Source organism: Callorhinus ursinus, unplaced genomic scaffold (assembly GCF_003265705.2).
Source record: "Callorhinus ursinus isolate GAN/ISIS: 27379988/994484 unplaced genomic scaffold, GSC_fseal_2.0 scaffold19, whole genome shotgun sequence".
Taxonomy (NCBI): Eukaryota; Metazoa; Chordata; class Mammalia; order Carnivora; family Otariidae; genus Callorhinus; species Callorhinus ursinus.
The window spans coordinates 14981246-14995343 of record NW_027397081.1 but is presented as its reverse complement, the minus strand read 5'-3'; the positions used below and the strand labels follow the sequence as shown (position 1 = coordinate 14995343).

The following is a 14098-nucleotide window of genomic DNA, read 5'->3' as shown; positions in this document are numbered from 1 at the left end:
AAAAGAAAAGAAAAGAAAAGAAAAGAAAAGAAAAGAAAAGAAAAGAAAAAAGAAAAGAAAAGACAGCAAATGAATACACTACATCAGATAGTAAGCTATACAGATTCTTGGCAATGCCCCAAATTATTTCACAGGATATTAAAAAACCAAACCAAAACAAATCAAGAAAGGTGTATCTCCAGACTCCTAGGTTCCAAGTCTGAAGCAGAAGAAATAAGCCTGATATACTATAGAAATTAAGTTAATCATCACCATTCACAGGGCTTATTCTCTGTTTAACAGGAAAGTACCACAACATGGCCAGATCCATTTGAATAGGATGGAAAAATTAAGCCAACAAACACCAACATTGTTTTCAGAGATGGTTCTTTTTATTACGAGAGGTTTGGGTCCCCCATATGCCAACTTTAAGTAGTTAACTTCATTTTGAGTTATATGCTCATTCGATTACAAGATTCTACTACAAAATTTCAACTTTCTTCTTCCAGCTTTTTGGTCCTATCTTGGTACAAAAGGTAGGGTGCATCTTTCCTTGAGAGGGCAGATGCGCTGCTGAATGACCAAGAGCAACTCCAGTAACACGAGGTTTTCACAACTTCCTTCTTTCTGAAGGTAAATAGGGTTACCGTTCAGTAAAGTCAGTTTTCTGAAGGAGCAACGTGAAGTTAGATGACAAAAGTGAACACTCTCCTTGGCAAAACAACAAAGCTACCAAGTCAGCCAACATCATTTTGACCTAATATTTTTCAGGAATTAATGTTCAATGTAAGAGTTGGGAAGTTTTGTGTTAATATCTTGAAAAACCAACTGACTCTCCTGACTACCACATCATCATATTTGGAAGTTTGCCATCACATTCTGAGAAGCCCACATTATGTGGCATTAACCTATTAAAAAAAAAAAAAGTCCCTGGTATTTTTTTTATTACTCCACCTCTAGAGTCTCTCAAGTAGAATACAGAAACATGACAATTATTATTTGCCTTCATATTCATTTCCTTTCCAAATTTAAACCTGTATGACTAGCAATTAAAAGTTCCAGGAAAAGGGGTGCCTGGGTGGCTCAGTCGGTTAAGCGTCTGACTCTTGATTTCGGTTCAGGTCATGATCTCAAGGTCATGGGATGGAGGGGCTCCGCAGGGATTCTCTCTCCCCCTCTCCCTCTGCTCCTCCCTGCCCCCCCCAAACCGGCTTCTGCTCTCTCTCTCTAAAATAAATAAATAAAATCTTTAAAAAAAAAAAAAAGTTCCAGGAAAAGCATGAATCTCTTATATTTCCAATTCCCAGAGTTTCTTAAGTGACACCCAATTTTACAATTTTCAACCACCCTTGAATTTACCACCACTTGCAGAATTCCTGCAAAAATCGAGCTACCTTTTAACTCCAGTCATTTAATGAGATTGGTTAAGAGTGGACGGCATTTGGGGCGCCTGGGTGGCTCAGATGGTTAGGCGTCTGCTTTCGGCTCAGTCATGATCCCAGGGTCCTGGGATCGAGTCCTGCATCGGGCTCCTTGCTCAGCAGGGAGTCTGCTTCTCCCTCTCGCTCTGCCTCTCCCCCTGCTTGTTCTCTGTCTCTCTCGCAAATGAATAAATAAAATTAAAAAAAAAAAGAGTGGATGGCATGTACTATATGAAATTTAGAAAATTCATTATATGTACATAACCTTAAATAAATCTCGTATCACTTCACCTAAAGGAAGGCATTTATATATAATTCCAGTACTAAGTTCAGCAGTCCTGAAGTGTCAATAACTCAATCAAGGTTTTGGAACTACCAGTTGGTAGGAAAAAGAGCCGGTGTTAGTATCAGCTCTGCCCAGACTCTTGGTGATCTATATGAATAATCCCAATTCACAGTTTTCATTCTGACTCTACAGGAAATGCTTTCTGCAACCCAACATATCTAAGAAGGTTTCATTCTGAGTGATGCAAGCCCTCCACAGAGCCTCAAAAGCCAAGGGTCAGAGGCCTTTGTAATCCTCATTCACATGAAGCAAGCTTGTATTAGATTGGAAAGGATTTACAAAGCACTTATAATATGTCCACAAGCAGTGATAACCCTACCAAGGGATATTCTGCAGCACATCTCTTTAAACCACAACTGAAAATGGACATAAAAGCTACAAACACTTATTTGTTTCCCCAGTAAGACCATACCTACTGTTTTCCCCGGTTTTTCTTGATGTTAAGATTTCTCTCTTAGCTCCATTTACTACATTTTTATTCTCCTATAAAACTACTATAATATCATTTCATAAAGACATTTCTCTGGAGCTTACTACTGAAAGTTAATTATTGCCACAAATTGACAATTCAAGTCAAATACTTAAGGAGCCAGTAGGGCCCCAGGACCCCTGGGGGAATATTAAGAAGTACAAAACATGATCCACACCCTCTAGGATCTGAATGAAAATACACTTTTTGATTCCCAGAATGAGAGGGTAGCTCGAGAGGTCATTTTATACATATACAGGCAGGACACCACTTTAAAAATTCACCTCCAGAGACGATGATAACGTTATTCTGGCAACCTTTTCAACCATCACTATGACAAACATCATTAGTAACGAGTTCTTTATGTAACTATCCTTTGCTTCAGTGTAGACCTATTTTCTCTTACTCTCGGACCCGTGGGGCTGGGAAACAGCTGGTTACCATTTCTAATAATGGACCCTTTTATGTCTTTGGAAGAGTTATTAAATTGCCTCTTAACCTTTCATTCTCCCAACCTTTCCTCACAGGACTGACTTCCAATCATATAATCATCTTTTGAGTCTCCTCAGAACCGCCTCCAACGTCTCCTCATCCCCTTTAAGTTGAGGAACCTAGAAATGGAAACAACACTCAAGTAAGGGGATGGTCAGCGCTGGCATTATCTACATAAAAGACGATGGTATCCTGTCAGGACACCTCAACATCACTTGTAAAACCCCACTCAGTACTATTACAGAAATGTCCTCTGATGGCTCTTAGATGTTCCTCTGCCACACTTGAATTGGTTTACATTTTTTTTTTCAAACATGGGGGATGTGGGACAGAGGGACAGTGAGAGAGAAAATCGCAAGCAGGCTCCATGCCCAGGTGGGGAGCTGACGGAGCACTCGATCTCATGACCCTGAGATTATGACCTGAGCTGAAATCAAGAGTCGGATGGATGCTTAACCCCACTGAGCCACCCAGGAGCCCTGGTTCACTATTTTTAAAGAATCACTCACAATTATCCTGCTAATAAGTCTTTTTTTTTTTTAAGATTTTATTTATTTATTCATGAGAGACAGAGAGAGAGAGAGAGAGAGGCAGAGGGAGAAGCAGGCTCCCAAAGAGCAGGGAGCCCGATGTGGGACTCGATCCCAGGACTCTGGGATCATGACCTGAGCCAAAGGCAGACGCTTAACCATCTGAGCCACCCAGGCGCCCCCTGCTAATAAGTCTTGTACAACATAACAGCTTCGGTAACGCTGTCCTTGCAAGATATTCCTAAAAGTTGTATGTGTATCAAATTTTCAATTCAACAGATATTCACTGATCACCTTCTATATGGAAAGTCACCACTATAAACAATATAAAACACAAACGGTGACTTAGAAATGGTCCAAGTCTTAAGGAAATCACAATCTAATGGGGGAAGACAGACATAATCAAAGGTATTTACAGCAGGGGCGCCTGGTTGGCTCAGTCGGTTAAGCATCCAACTCTTGATTTTGGCTCAGGTCATGATCTCAGGGTCGTGAGATGGAGCCTCATGTCGGGCTCCATGCCAGGCATGAAGCCTGCTTGGGATTCTCTCTGTCCCTCTGCCCCTTCCTGCTCGCATGCACGCTCTTTCTCTAAAAATAAGCTAAAAACATATTTACACTATAAGGTAACCTGGAGTAAACTCGTTAAAGGTAGGTATTAAGTACAGTAAGAAAACGGGGAAGGAGAAGTTGAGTTTCCACTAGCAGTGGTATCTGTAAAAGCTTCTAAGAGGTGGGATCTGGGGATGGAGCTGAGCCATGAAAGATGAATGAGCCAGAGGCAGGACAAGATGGGGAAGACTTTAAGGCAAAGGAGAGGCGTTAGCAAAAGTATAAAGGCAGGTACACACAGCCCATGGAGAACATCTACTAGGCTGGTAATCCAACATGGCCGAAGCACAGAAGTGAGAATGTGAGTTCAGGAGATAATGCTCAAAATGTGGAAATGTAGGCCAGCTAGATTATGGAGGGCTGAGAATTTTAAATCTTATTTTATGTTTAGCGAGGAGGCAGAGGGTTTTAGGAATAAAGTGACATAATCAGATCTATATTTAAGAAAACCACTGGCAACACTTTATACAGTGAAAAGGAAGGCAGGGAGACCGGTTAGGAGATTATGGTAATAATCCATGCAAAGGTAATGGAAATTTCAAGTAGGATGGTAAAAACAGAACAGCAGGGCCAGATTAAACACTGCAATAGTATCACAGACAAGCCTCACAAATTGACTGGAGAGTGCGCAGAGAAAAGAGGTAAAGAGAGCGACAGAGTATGCATGAGTTTTCCAATGGACACGGGTTTAGATTTGAATTCTAGCTCTGCCGCTTACTCGCCATGACTTCAGGCAAACTATCTATAGCCTGCCTGTGCCTCAGTTTCTTCATCTGTAAACGATGAGGTGTGTTCGGTATTTCAGCAAACCTTTTTTTTTAAGAGAGATAAAGCAGAACCGTATGTTTCTTCCTTAAGCGTACTACCCTCTACTGGTTATTCTTAAACTTTAATCTGTTTTTGACTATTCTACTTGTGGTTCTTTTTTATTTCTCAAGCTAAGTTCCAACCCCCAGGAACTGTAACCTACAACTTAGCATTTCTTCTATAATTAAATTATTAATTGTGTTGATCTCTGTAGACCAACACTTAATTCTTCCTGTGCTGACACTTGAGAGCAAATGTCAACTAGTTACCAAGTACAGACGAATGGAGCTGAACCTGGGGGCCGAGGACCATGAAGAGCTTCAGAATCATTGCAAAGGATCCCTGAGTACTTAGACTCATACATAAAAAGGTAAGGGACACCAGTTATCGAGACCAAGAGTAGCAAGCCCAACACAGCTGCCTTGGCCTGGTAACTATGCAACTCCTGGAGGCACTGAATTCCTCAGTGTCCTACCTGCCTATTTACCGTCTTGTTCTCTCTTCTCCCTTTTCGGCCTTACCTCTAACTATGTTCTCATTGGACACCAATGGTATCCCCTGTTGCCGAGATGCATAGCTGGCCTTCAGTTTGGTTATGCCTAGCTTACAAATGAACTTGACAGCCAGACCCAAATCAAGAACATTCTAAAGTCAAGATTATAGCTCTCACATAGGTAGGTATGTGTCCGCATATACATGTATACATCAGAGTAATAAAACCCAGTTATCCTGATGGGAAAAAAATATTATAGCCCTCATGGCCTTTCAAACTTTGAGTTCTAATAATAATTAGGGATTCTTATGTACCAGGCAAATTGCTAAGTACTTTGCATGCATAATTTCAATTAAGCCTCACAATAATTTTACAAAGCTTGATTACTGCTAATTTACAAATGCAGAAACTGAACCATGGAGAGGTTAAGAAACTTTTCCAAGGTCATCCAGCTAATAAACGGGGGAGCAACGGTTTGAACCCAGGCAGTCTAAATCCAGAGCCCGTGGTCTTAACAGCTCTTAATTACTGTGCTGTACTATCTCACACTATTACAGATTAGATAATGAGATTCTCCCCGTCCTTTATAAAGGTATTTATATATGCACAAATAAAAAATCCTGGCCCGAGAGATTACAAAAGGATTTCCTCATTAGCTGAGCTTAAAGAGATGTTATCCACATGGTTTTACTGCTTATAATTAAAGGCAATAATCTAGGAACAAGGTTGTATGTTTGCATTTGATCTAAAAATTAGTCAATACTCATGGATGGACAGAAGTTGAATTCAGACATGTGTAAATATTTATTCCTCTGGGTGTAGATATGTATTGTAGAGATATTTGTGATTAACTTCTCCTCAGTTTTCAAAACCGAGATAGCACAAAGGAGAGGTACTGAAAAAAATGTTCTCCAACAACACTCCTCACAAGTAATATTACTCTCCTAACTCAAGACAGAAAGCCACAGTTACTTTGATGCTGCAAAAGGAGAACGAGATAATGATGCCTCAGCAAAGCACCTGATCATAAGGGTTGGATCTGGCTAAAACAGTTCCCATGTTAGAGAGGTTCATGGCTCTGGCTGCTGAAAGACATCGAAATATCTACACCCAAGCATTCCAACCAAACATAACAACAAAAATGCAAGAGATAAAATATATGAAAGAAACTCCAACTCTAGAGATAAATGCCAGTGGAAGAGATCTGCCCCACTGGTGGGACACAAAGCATTGCTGTCCTGATAATTAAAGGTAAGTTTTCTGGGGAAATCCCTTCAGTCTATTTGTCAAATAGAAAAACAACTACTCATTTCAAAGGAAGGGGAATTTTCATAGCCAGTGCAGAAAACTGTCAACTAACTCTTACATTTCTATCTCTATATCTTCAAAACTAAAGCTCATTAAAGATGTCCAACATCTAAAAAGTGAAGCCAAGTTTGGCCCCTAAGAAGTTTTGTACGAATCCTACAAGGGGACTTATATCATCCCAAACAACTACAAATCACACGACAAAATTCATCTTTCAAATGCCTTGGTCTTTAAAAAGCAACCGTCTGGCAGTGGCTACAGCCTCATGGGTCAGCTTCCCCTGGTGTGTAACCTGACAAGGTACAAAGCTCACTGAAATATTTAACAGTGGTGGTATGGATTTCTTTGGATAGGTCAAGAAAAGCAGCTCATCCTTTTTAAAAACATAAAGAACCATTTTATGGGATATCATTCCCTCAGTTCAAGAGTCTGCATTTCCTCGGGGCCTTCTCGGAGATCTTATGGGGGGGGGAATGAAAAGGCCAACAAAAGGACCCCTTTTCTCTCCCTATTCCCAACATAATCCACCTTCGGCCATAGGGCCAGTAGCATCCACACTGTCATAAATGCCAGCAATTAGAGAATTAGGCCATAAAACCACCCACTCAGGTATAAGAGCGCAGGCCTCCAGCTTTATTTAATGCATGCCATAAAGATCCTGTACTTCCTTCTTTCAGGCTTTCTTCACAACCAATGACATGACAATAACAACAAAAAAGTAGCCCTTTGTCTGCCTGCCTCATACTGATGTGATCAATGAAACCATCTGGGGCCAGGTGAAGGATTTAAGATTCCTTTTTCCTAATAAAGACTGCATTTCCTCTAGCATGCCGCATTTAGATCCATTAAAGGATAGGCTGCTTTTTGAGCATTAGTATACTGGAAACTGAGTGAAATTATTCTCCCTTCTTCTGAAACTACTCTAGAAGCCTAGCCAATTCCCAAACTTCGCAACAAAAACTGGAACCTACAAGAGTATTCCTAATTAACTCAATAATTTCTAGAACCTCCCGAAGTCTTTTCTAATGAAAAAAGTTCATTCAAATCTCAAAGTTAACGTTCACTCGGTCTATGTTTTAAAATCTGATACAATTCAGGAGCTATCAATAATTTCATTTGATTATCTTCACAACCTACCAGTTTACAAAAATCATGAGTCTGTGATTTAATCCACGATAAAACTGTATTTATCAAACTTTAAACCAATCTAGGTAAGACCCAAACAAGTACTTTTTAACGGCAAGCTCTTTCCTACTAGTGCCCACGGGGTTAAAAATCTGATTAAAAAGCACAGGTAGGTATGTCAAACTCATTAATAATTTAACCTTCCTTAATCCCTGAAAATAACATATGCAGACAACAGAGGTTCCCATCCCGGCAATCCTGGAGTAAATTCCTCCCAAAGTAGTGACAGTCACCTAGCTTCCCTCTTTCTCAAAGGTCTACGCCACTGGGCTCTCCACCTTGGCAGAGGAAGAATAGAAAGACAAGATATTCACAAAAGGCCCTACCGAAGGCCTTCAAGTTAAGTGCTAGAAGGAGACTGAAGTCCTGTGCCAACACTAGTGGAATGTGGGCAGGCACAAAGAGATCTTAATTAGGAGACCTACAATTAAAACAGTGAGTCTCCAAAAGAGGGAGAGGCACTGCAGAGTGTTATGCCTCAGAGCAAGCAAAGTACCCTCGCCACCCCCTCTAGCTACAGGGCAAGGGAGGCAATGGGTATCTGCACACAGGCTCTACAGGACAGCTTTAAGGTGAGCAAAGATACGGAAATGGAGTCAAGATGGGAGTATTTTCTCTTCTCAACTTCTAATCAGAAGGCAAATCACTATTTTGTGAATGATGGTTTCCTACGGGAGCACTGTGCCTTAAGACAATCAAATGGAAGGAATAGATGGGGACGTCATATGGTTCTCAGTGAGAATGAAGAAAAGTTCTAAACACTACATTTCTGATGCTCAGTATAAACCAAAGTCCTACATTTCAGAGCCTATTACCAGCTGCTCCCTGCAACATAGGTACTGTCACTTTGGATTTAGAAATTCATTAATGCACAGTATTTTTCTTTTCATTTAAAAGCTCACACACTTAAAGGAATACACCACCTAGACTGAAAATAACTTCCCTTTTGCAGTCAGGAATCTACGACATGGAAAACATGAAACAAACTTAGCCAAACAAGAGGGCCTCTCAACACAAGATAATGATTTGTATTTAAAATCTGATCTTCACTTTTCTTATAAATGAAATTGGTCAATTCCAGCAAAGAACTTTTTCCATACACTTCAGTCCTTATATTTTGTCCATACAATGAAAACTTTCCCACTAAGTTGAAATTTTTCTTCCCAACAATTATGCCGATTAAATGGGCAAATGTACAGACTAATATTAAAAATTACCAAATAGGCTCACTGACTCTGACTCTCTAAATAAACGCAGAGGGGCGCCTGGGTGGCTCAGTCGTTAAGCATCTGCCTTCGGCTCAGGTCATGGTCCCAGGGTCCTGGGATCGAGCCCCTCATCGGGCTCCCTGCTTCGGCGGGAAGCCTGCTTCTCCCTCTCCCACTCCCCCCGCTTGTGTTCCCTCTCTCGCTGTGCCTCTCTCTGTCAAATAAATAAAATCTTTAATAAACAAACAAACAAACAAACACAGAATAAGAAGTTCTGACCTGACCAAAAAAATTATATAATAGAAAAGAATCAGAATCCTGGAGCAGAAAAGATTCATGAGCTAATATTTAGTCCGACCTTTTCATTTTACAGATCAGATATTCAAGGTTAAAAGTGAACTGCCCAAGGTCCCATAACTGGTCAGTGAGAGAGATGAGTGCATGGAGAGCCCTTGTCTACTAACTTCCACTCTGAGGCTTCTTCTATTCCCCTTGTGTTCTCTGCTTCATTTTCCCTCTGTCAAGCTCAGGATTAGCTGTTAAGGCCATGAAAGAACAACTCCCCCTCTTGGTACATATGCCCAGTGAACATCCAAAACAAAACAAAGAAACAAAATCACAGATACTCTCCAACTACCTTCTGCCTACAGGAACATCATCTTTTCTAGGCCCAACCAAGAGTGTGCCTTAGTCTACCTCAACTAAACTGCCATTTCAAATGAAAACAAATAGACACCAATGTTGTCATTCAGTTTCAATTTATAACTACTTAAAATGTGCCACTTTATGATCTGGGTGGAAATTTTGCTTTTAACATTTTATGAGGTGGTAAGGAAGGTAAGTGGATTATGGAATTAATAAACAGACTAGTTGCTGATATATAAACCACTTGCAGGGTTTATATTAAAAACAGCTCAAATTCTAGTCAACAGAGAGGATGCTGTACCATGTTTATTTAGATGGCAAAGTATGGTGGCATTAACATTACCTGAGACAATCCTCAGAAAAGTGGGACAATATGGAGGGGAAAGGGCAGATGAAGCAGCAGACCTCTGTGAATTCCTACTGAGCTCAGTAAAATCAAACTTAAATTCTACTTCCTGACTGTCAGACAAAAAGCCCATATAGAGGAGACCAGCAACACCTACATATTTTTTAAAAATAATTCCACTCTGGCAGAATTTGGTCATAAAGAACTCTTACATGTAGCTGTTACCCAGAGATATACAGTCCAAGGGAAGTTGGGGACCGGTGGCAGTGAAGGACAAGTCTCCCATGGCTAAAGGATTTTAAACAGGGATGTGATCTGGAAGTTCTATCACCTTTCAACCACCTGAACTTACTAGTTCTCTAAGTATTAACTTCCGTTTCATCACAGACAAGTTACAGTCATTATTCACTTAAAGCAAACCAGAATTTAAAGAGGCTAGACTCATTTTAGGTCACAAAACCATTTCTTCATGAATCCAGACAAGCCTTGATACAGATCTGTGAGTGAATTCTGAGAAACAATCTTTAGAATTCTGTTAAGTATGTCAGCCCAGGGGAACGCTGAACTTCCCTTTTGGAACCTTATCATTGATTTGTGAGACTCTGTAACAAAATGCTTGGTTTCTACACTGAAAACTACCAGGTCAAAGGATCCAATCACTAGGAAGTGATTTAGTCCTAAGCCATACTATGCGTTAGCACTTATCAACCCATACCAGATTGCCTCCAACTATCACATAAAAAGCTTACCAATGGAACAACAGCTCATTCAAACCCAATTCAGAAAAAATAATGAAGTTGAATGTAAGGAGTCAACCACTCTTCTCAGACTAAAGTATGTTCAGGCAAAAGTCTTAAAACAACAACCTATTAATCTAATCTTATGTGAAGTAACTGCAGTTCCTTAACAGGCTTGGCACTACATATACCACTGCTCAGCAATATAATGCTGGTGGATAAGGAAGTGTTAGCACCTGATTAAAACTTTAAAGGTGATTTGTCAAAGACCAACAGATAAAATATTCTGGTGCCCAGACATTAGGTCCCTGAATCCAGGTGGCTCTCTTTCTAACCAGTCTCTTGAAAAGCTACGATTGCAAGCTGTCAGCATAAAACTTTGCTTTTGAATATGTGATAACAACATTTGGAATGTGAACACTTCGTCCCTTGATACAAAATACATAAGCATGCTAAACAAGAAGAAAATACTTCTCAGGATCCCCTTAAAATAGACTAACTCCTCCTAATACAGACTTTCTTATTATACTCAAATATACATGGGGCTAAAATGCTACATATAACCAGGCAAGTCTCAATTTCAAAAATAAGCAGGTAAATGAAATGTCAGTAAGTCTTTTTTTTTTTTTTTTTTTTGCTGCTGTATCTTTTAAAAAAGCAAAATCAACTCACATTTAAGCACCAACTCCATGCAAGTAACCTGAACGGTTCAGTCTTTTTGTCATGTATGAGGCCTTTGGTTCTCCAACTACATGGGATCTGTGTTGTTAGCTTAAAAAATACAGAATTGGCCTTTCAAAAAAAAATAATAATCTACAGCAACCAATAAATAGTCTCAATCAACCCTGCTGCCTGCAGCTGCCTTCTGAAGGCTGGGAAAAGGAGGTGGAGAGAGCAGAGCGAGGCTGGGAAGAGGGCCGCCGCGGCTAGCTAGCTACAGAGCAAGGAACACGCCCCCATCATGTCCTCCCTGCTCTGTCAGAAGGCGGGTTGTTGTCAGTCTCCCGATCAGGCTGCCTTAGAAACGATTTTAAAAAGGAGGCAGGAAGACTAACAACTAAAAAATGCCAGCTCCTTGAAAGGAGGGGCCAGGGTCTCTGGGACCTCCTCCCTCCCCTTCTTCCCAGGATCTTTCCGTATATCTAGAGGGGTGCAGGGCACAATAGGGGACAAGGGGTTTGCCCGGGACCAACGGCAGAGCACGCAGGAAACGGCTGGTTGTTATCTTTCCCTTTCTGTTTCAATCAAGAGCACTCCAGAGCAGCAACCCCCTACCCCGCCCTCCGCTTCAGCCCCTAGCAGCTGCTCTTCCTCCTCCTAGAATCCCGCATCTCATTCTCCCCCCTCCCCTACAATTCAAACTCCCCCTTCTGCATCCAATGGAAAACAAATGCGCAACGCCACTGGCTGAACCTGAACTCAACTTCCCTTCCCAGGGCAACTTTCCTTTTTGCTGGTGGGGGCTGAATGATGCTCATCAAGGCATCCCCATTCCCGCCCCGGTACTAATGGGGAAGAAGCAAAGCTCTTGACCCCTTCATCCACCTCGGGTCCCCCTATAAGAATCAGAGAGATAACCCTAACTCCTCCTTCTAAGGAATAACTTTGCTTCATAGCCCCCCCCTTCTCCCAACCAAAAGCAACCACCACCACCAGCATAATAAAGTAAAACTGTCCCTTATCTACTCTCCTCACCCCAACCCTGCTTCCCCCACCCCTTCCAAGCCCCAGGATTGGCCTAGGAAAAGGTGGATCAATAGTGAAATGACGGAGAAGAGAAGGGCGGGAGGGAGCTAGGGTTGGAGACTGCGTGCTCTCAGGCGCAGTGGGTGGGGTAGGAGAGCAGCTGCTTCCCCTGGGAGGATGCTGCCCAAGTCCCCCCACAAACACCTCCCCTCGCAGGGGCCCCCTTCCCCAGAGCTGGAGGAAAAGACTGCCTCCTCTCCAGGGGGAATGGTGGAAAGCTGCTCCTCTCTGCGCCTAGGGGACAGTGGACTATTTTCCTCCCAAAGATGCCACTAATCCTTCATTCTAAAGGAGGGAAAGGGTGGAGTGAAGGTAGAGTAATTCCCGGCTACCAGCAGGCTAGAAACTGTAGCTCTGTAAAATGGGGGAAACAGACGGCTGGACGAGGAGAGATCACCGTTATCTTCAGAGGGAAAGGAGGGGAAGGGAGGCAAGGTGGAGAGGAAAGTAGATTTTTCCCGGCGGGGTAAGGAAGGAGGAGGAGGGAGGCTCTAGCTGCGTGGGGTGGGGGGTGGAGGACGGAGGGTGGAGGTGAAGGAAGGGGGAGTGGCTGGTAGTGCAGGGACCTGGCCCGGGGATGGGGCGAGGGTTCATCAGGTTTTCGGAAACAAGGTGCTGGAAGGGACATCGGTCCCCAAGGGGTAGGAGAAGAACGTGGCCCTGGATGAGGCCATCACCCGAGAGATGCCCAAGAGGAAAACTGCCCCAAGAGTAAAACATCTGCCCAGAGAGGGAGGCGGGGATGTGGCGGGATCAGGTCTCTAGGAGGGAGGGAGGGAGGAATCTTGCTCGGATGAGGTAATCTGTGAAAGGGAGGAGGGGTTCAGTCCCGGGATGGGAAACCCCGGCGAGGGGTCTGTGCCAAGGGATTTGGGGAAGGGTCAGGGGAATGAAGGGGGGGGCAAACGCCCTTAGCCAGATGGGTCCAAACCCCGGGGTGGGGGCGCCTGCGGGTCTGCACCCATGTACGGGGTCCCGAGATGGGAGGGCCGTTCGCCCCGGGTCGGGGACTCCAGGAGGGTCCCGGAATTGGGATGCTCCACAATCCCGGATGGGGGAGGGGAGGGGGGCTCCGCAGAGGGTCGAGACCCCGGACCTGGGGGTTCCTCGCCCCCTTACCTCTCCGCTGCCGCCTCCCCCGCCGCTCTCCCCAAACACAGCCCGGAACCGGCGCAGGTTGGTGCCGATGGCGGCCGAGACCTGCAGCGCCGCGTCGAAGCCCGGGCCCACCCGGAGCAGGGCCGGCCCAGAGGAGGCTGAGGACGATGACGAAGACGAAGACGAGGCGGACGACGAAGAGGCTGCTGAGGCGGCGGCCGCTCCCCCTGGAACCCCAGCCCCGCTGCTTCCCGCCGCCGCCGCCGCCGCGGCCGCCACAGCCGGGGGGGAGGGGGGCGCCCCGGGGCCGCCGCCGCCGACCGGGGGCCCGGGGGGAAGCAGCAGGGCCGGGACGCGTTGCCGCGGGGCGCCCCCCAGGCCCCGGCGCCCCCCGCCGCCGCCGCCCCCGGTGGTCCCGGGTCGGGCGGGGAAGCGCCACCGACAGCTGTGCGCCATGTTCGCCCCGTGAAGTGAAGCAGCGAGAGGGAGAGGCGACAACACAGGGGGGCGGGGAGGCGGAGGGGGGGGCCCAGGGCCCCGGAACCTGCCTGAGCCGCTCGGCGCCGCCCGAAGGCCTGCACCCGGCCGGCCGCTATGCAGAGCGCCGGGCCGCGGCCGCCCGCCCGGCAATCTGTATAGCGGGCTCGGGCCTACGCTCCCGACGCCGGGCCGCGGC

At 44.5% G+C, this 14098-nt stretch overlaps 1 protein-coding gene across 9 annotated transcripts in view; it reads right to left on the bottom strand.

The window, feature by feature from the left end:
• The window catches only part of KMT2A (lysine methyltransferase 2A), a 77125-nt gene extending 63227 nt beyond the window's left edge, over positions 1-13898 (bottom strand). For 6 of the 9 annotated variants that reach the window (XM_073903818.1, XM_073903820.1, XM_073903824.1 and 3 more), the window contains exons 1-2: positions 13444-13898; positions 11251-11349 (exon numbers count right to left, since the gene is read on the bottom strand). In XM_073903818.1, coding sequence (XP_073759919.1) covers positions 11251-11349; positions 13444-13878 — 534 coding nt within the window. In that variant the 5' untranslated portion in view covers positions 13879-13898. The remainder of the gene's footprint in view (positions 1-11250; positions 11350-13443) is intronic. The other 3 variants (XM_073903822.1, XM_073903823.1, XM_073903826.1) reach the window with 1 other exon arrangement.
• Positions 13899-14098: the final 200 nt, after the last annotated feature.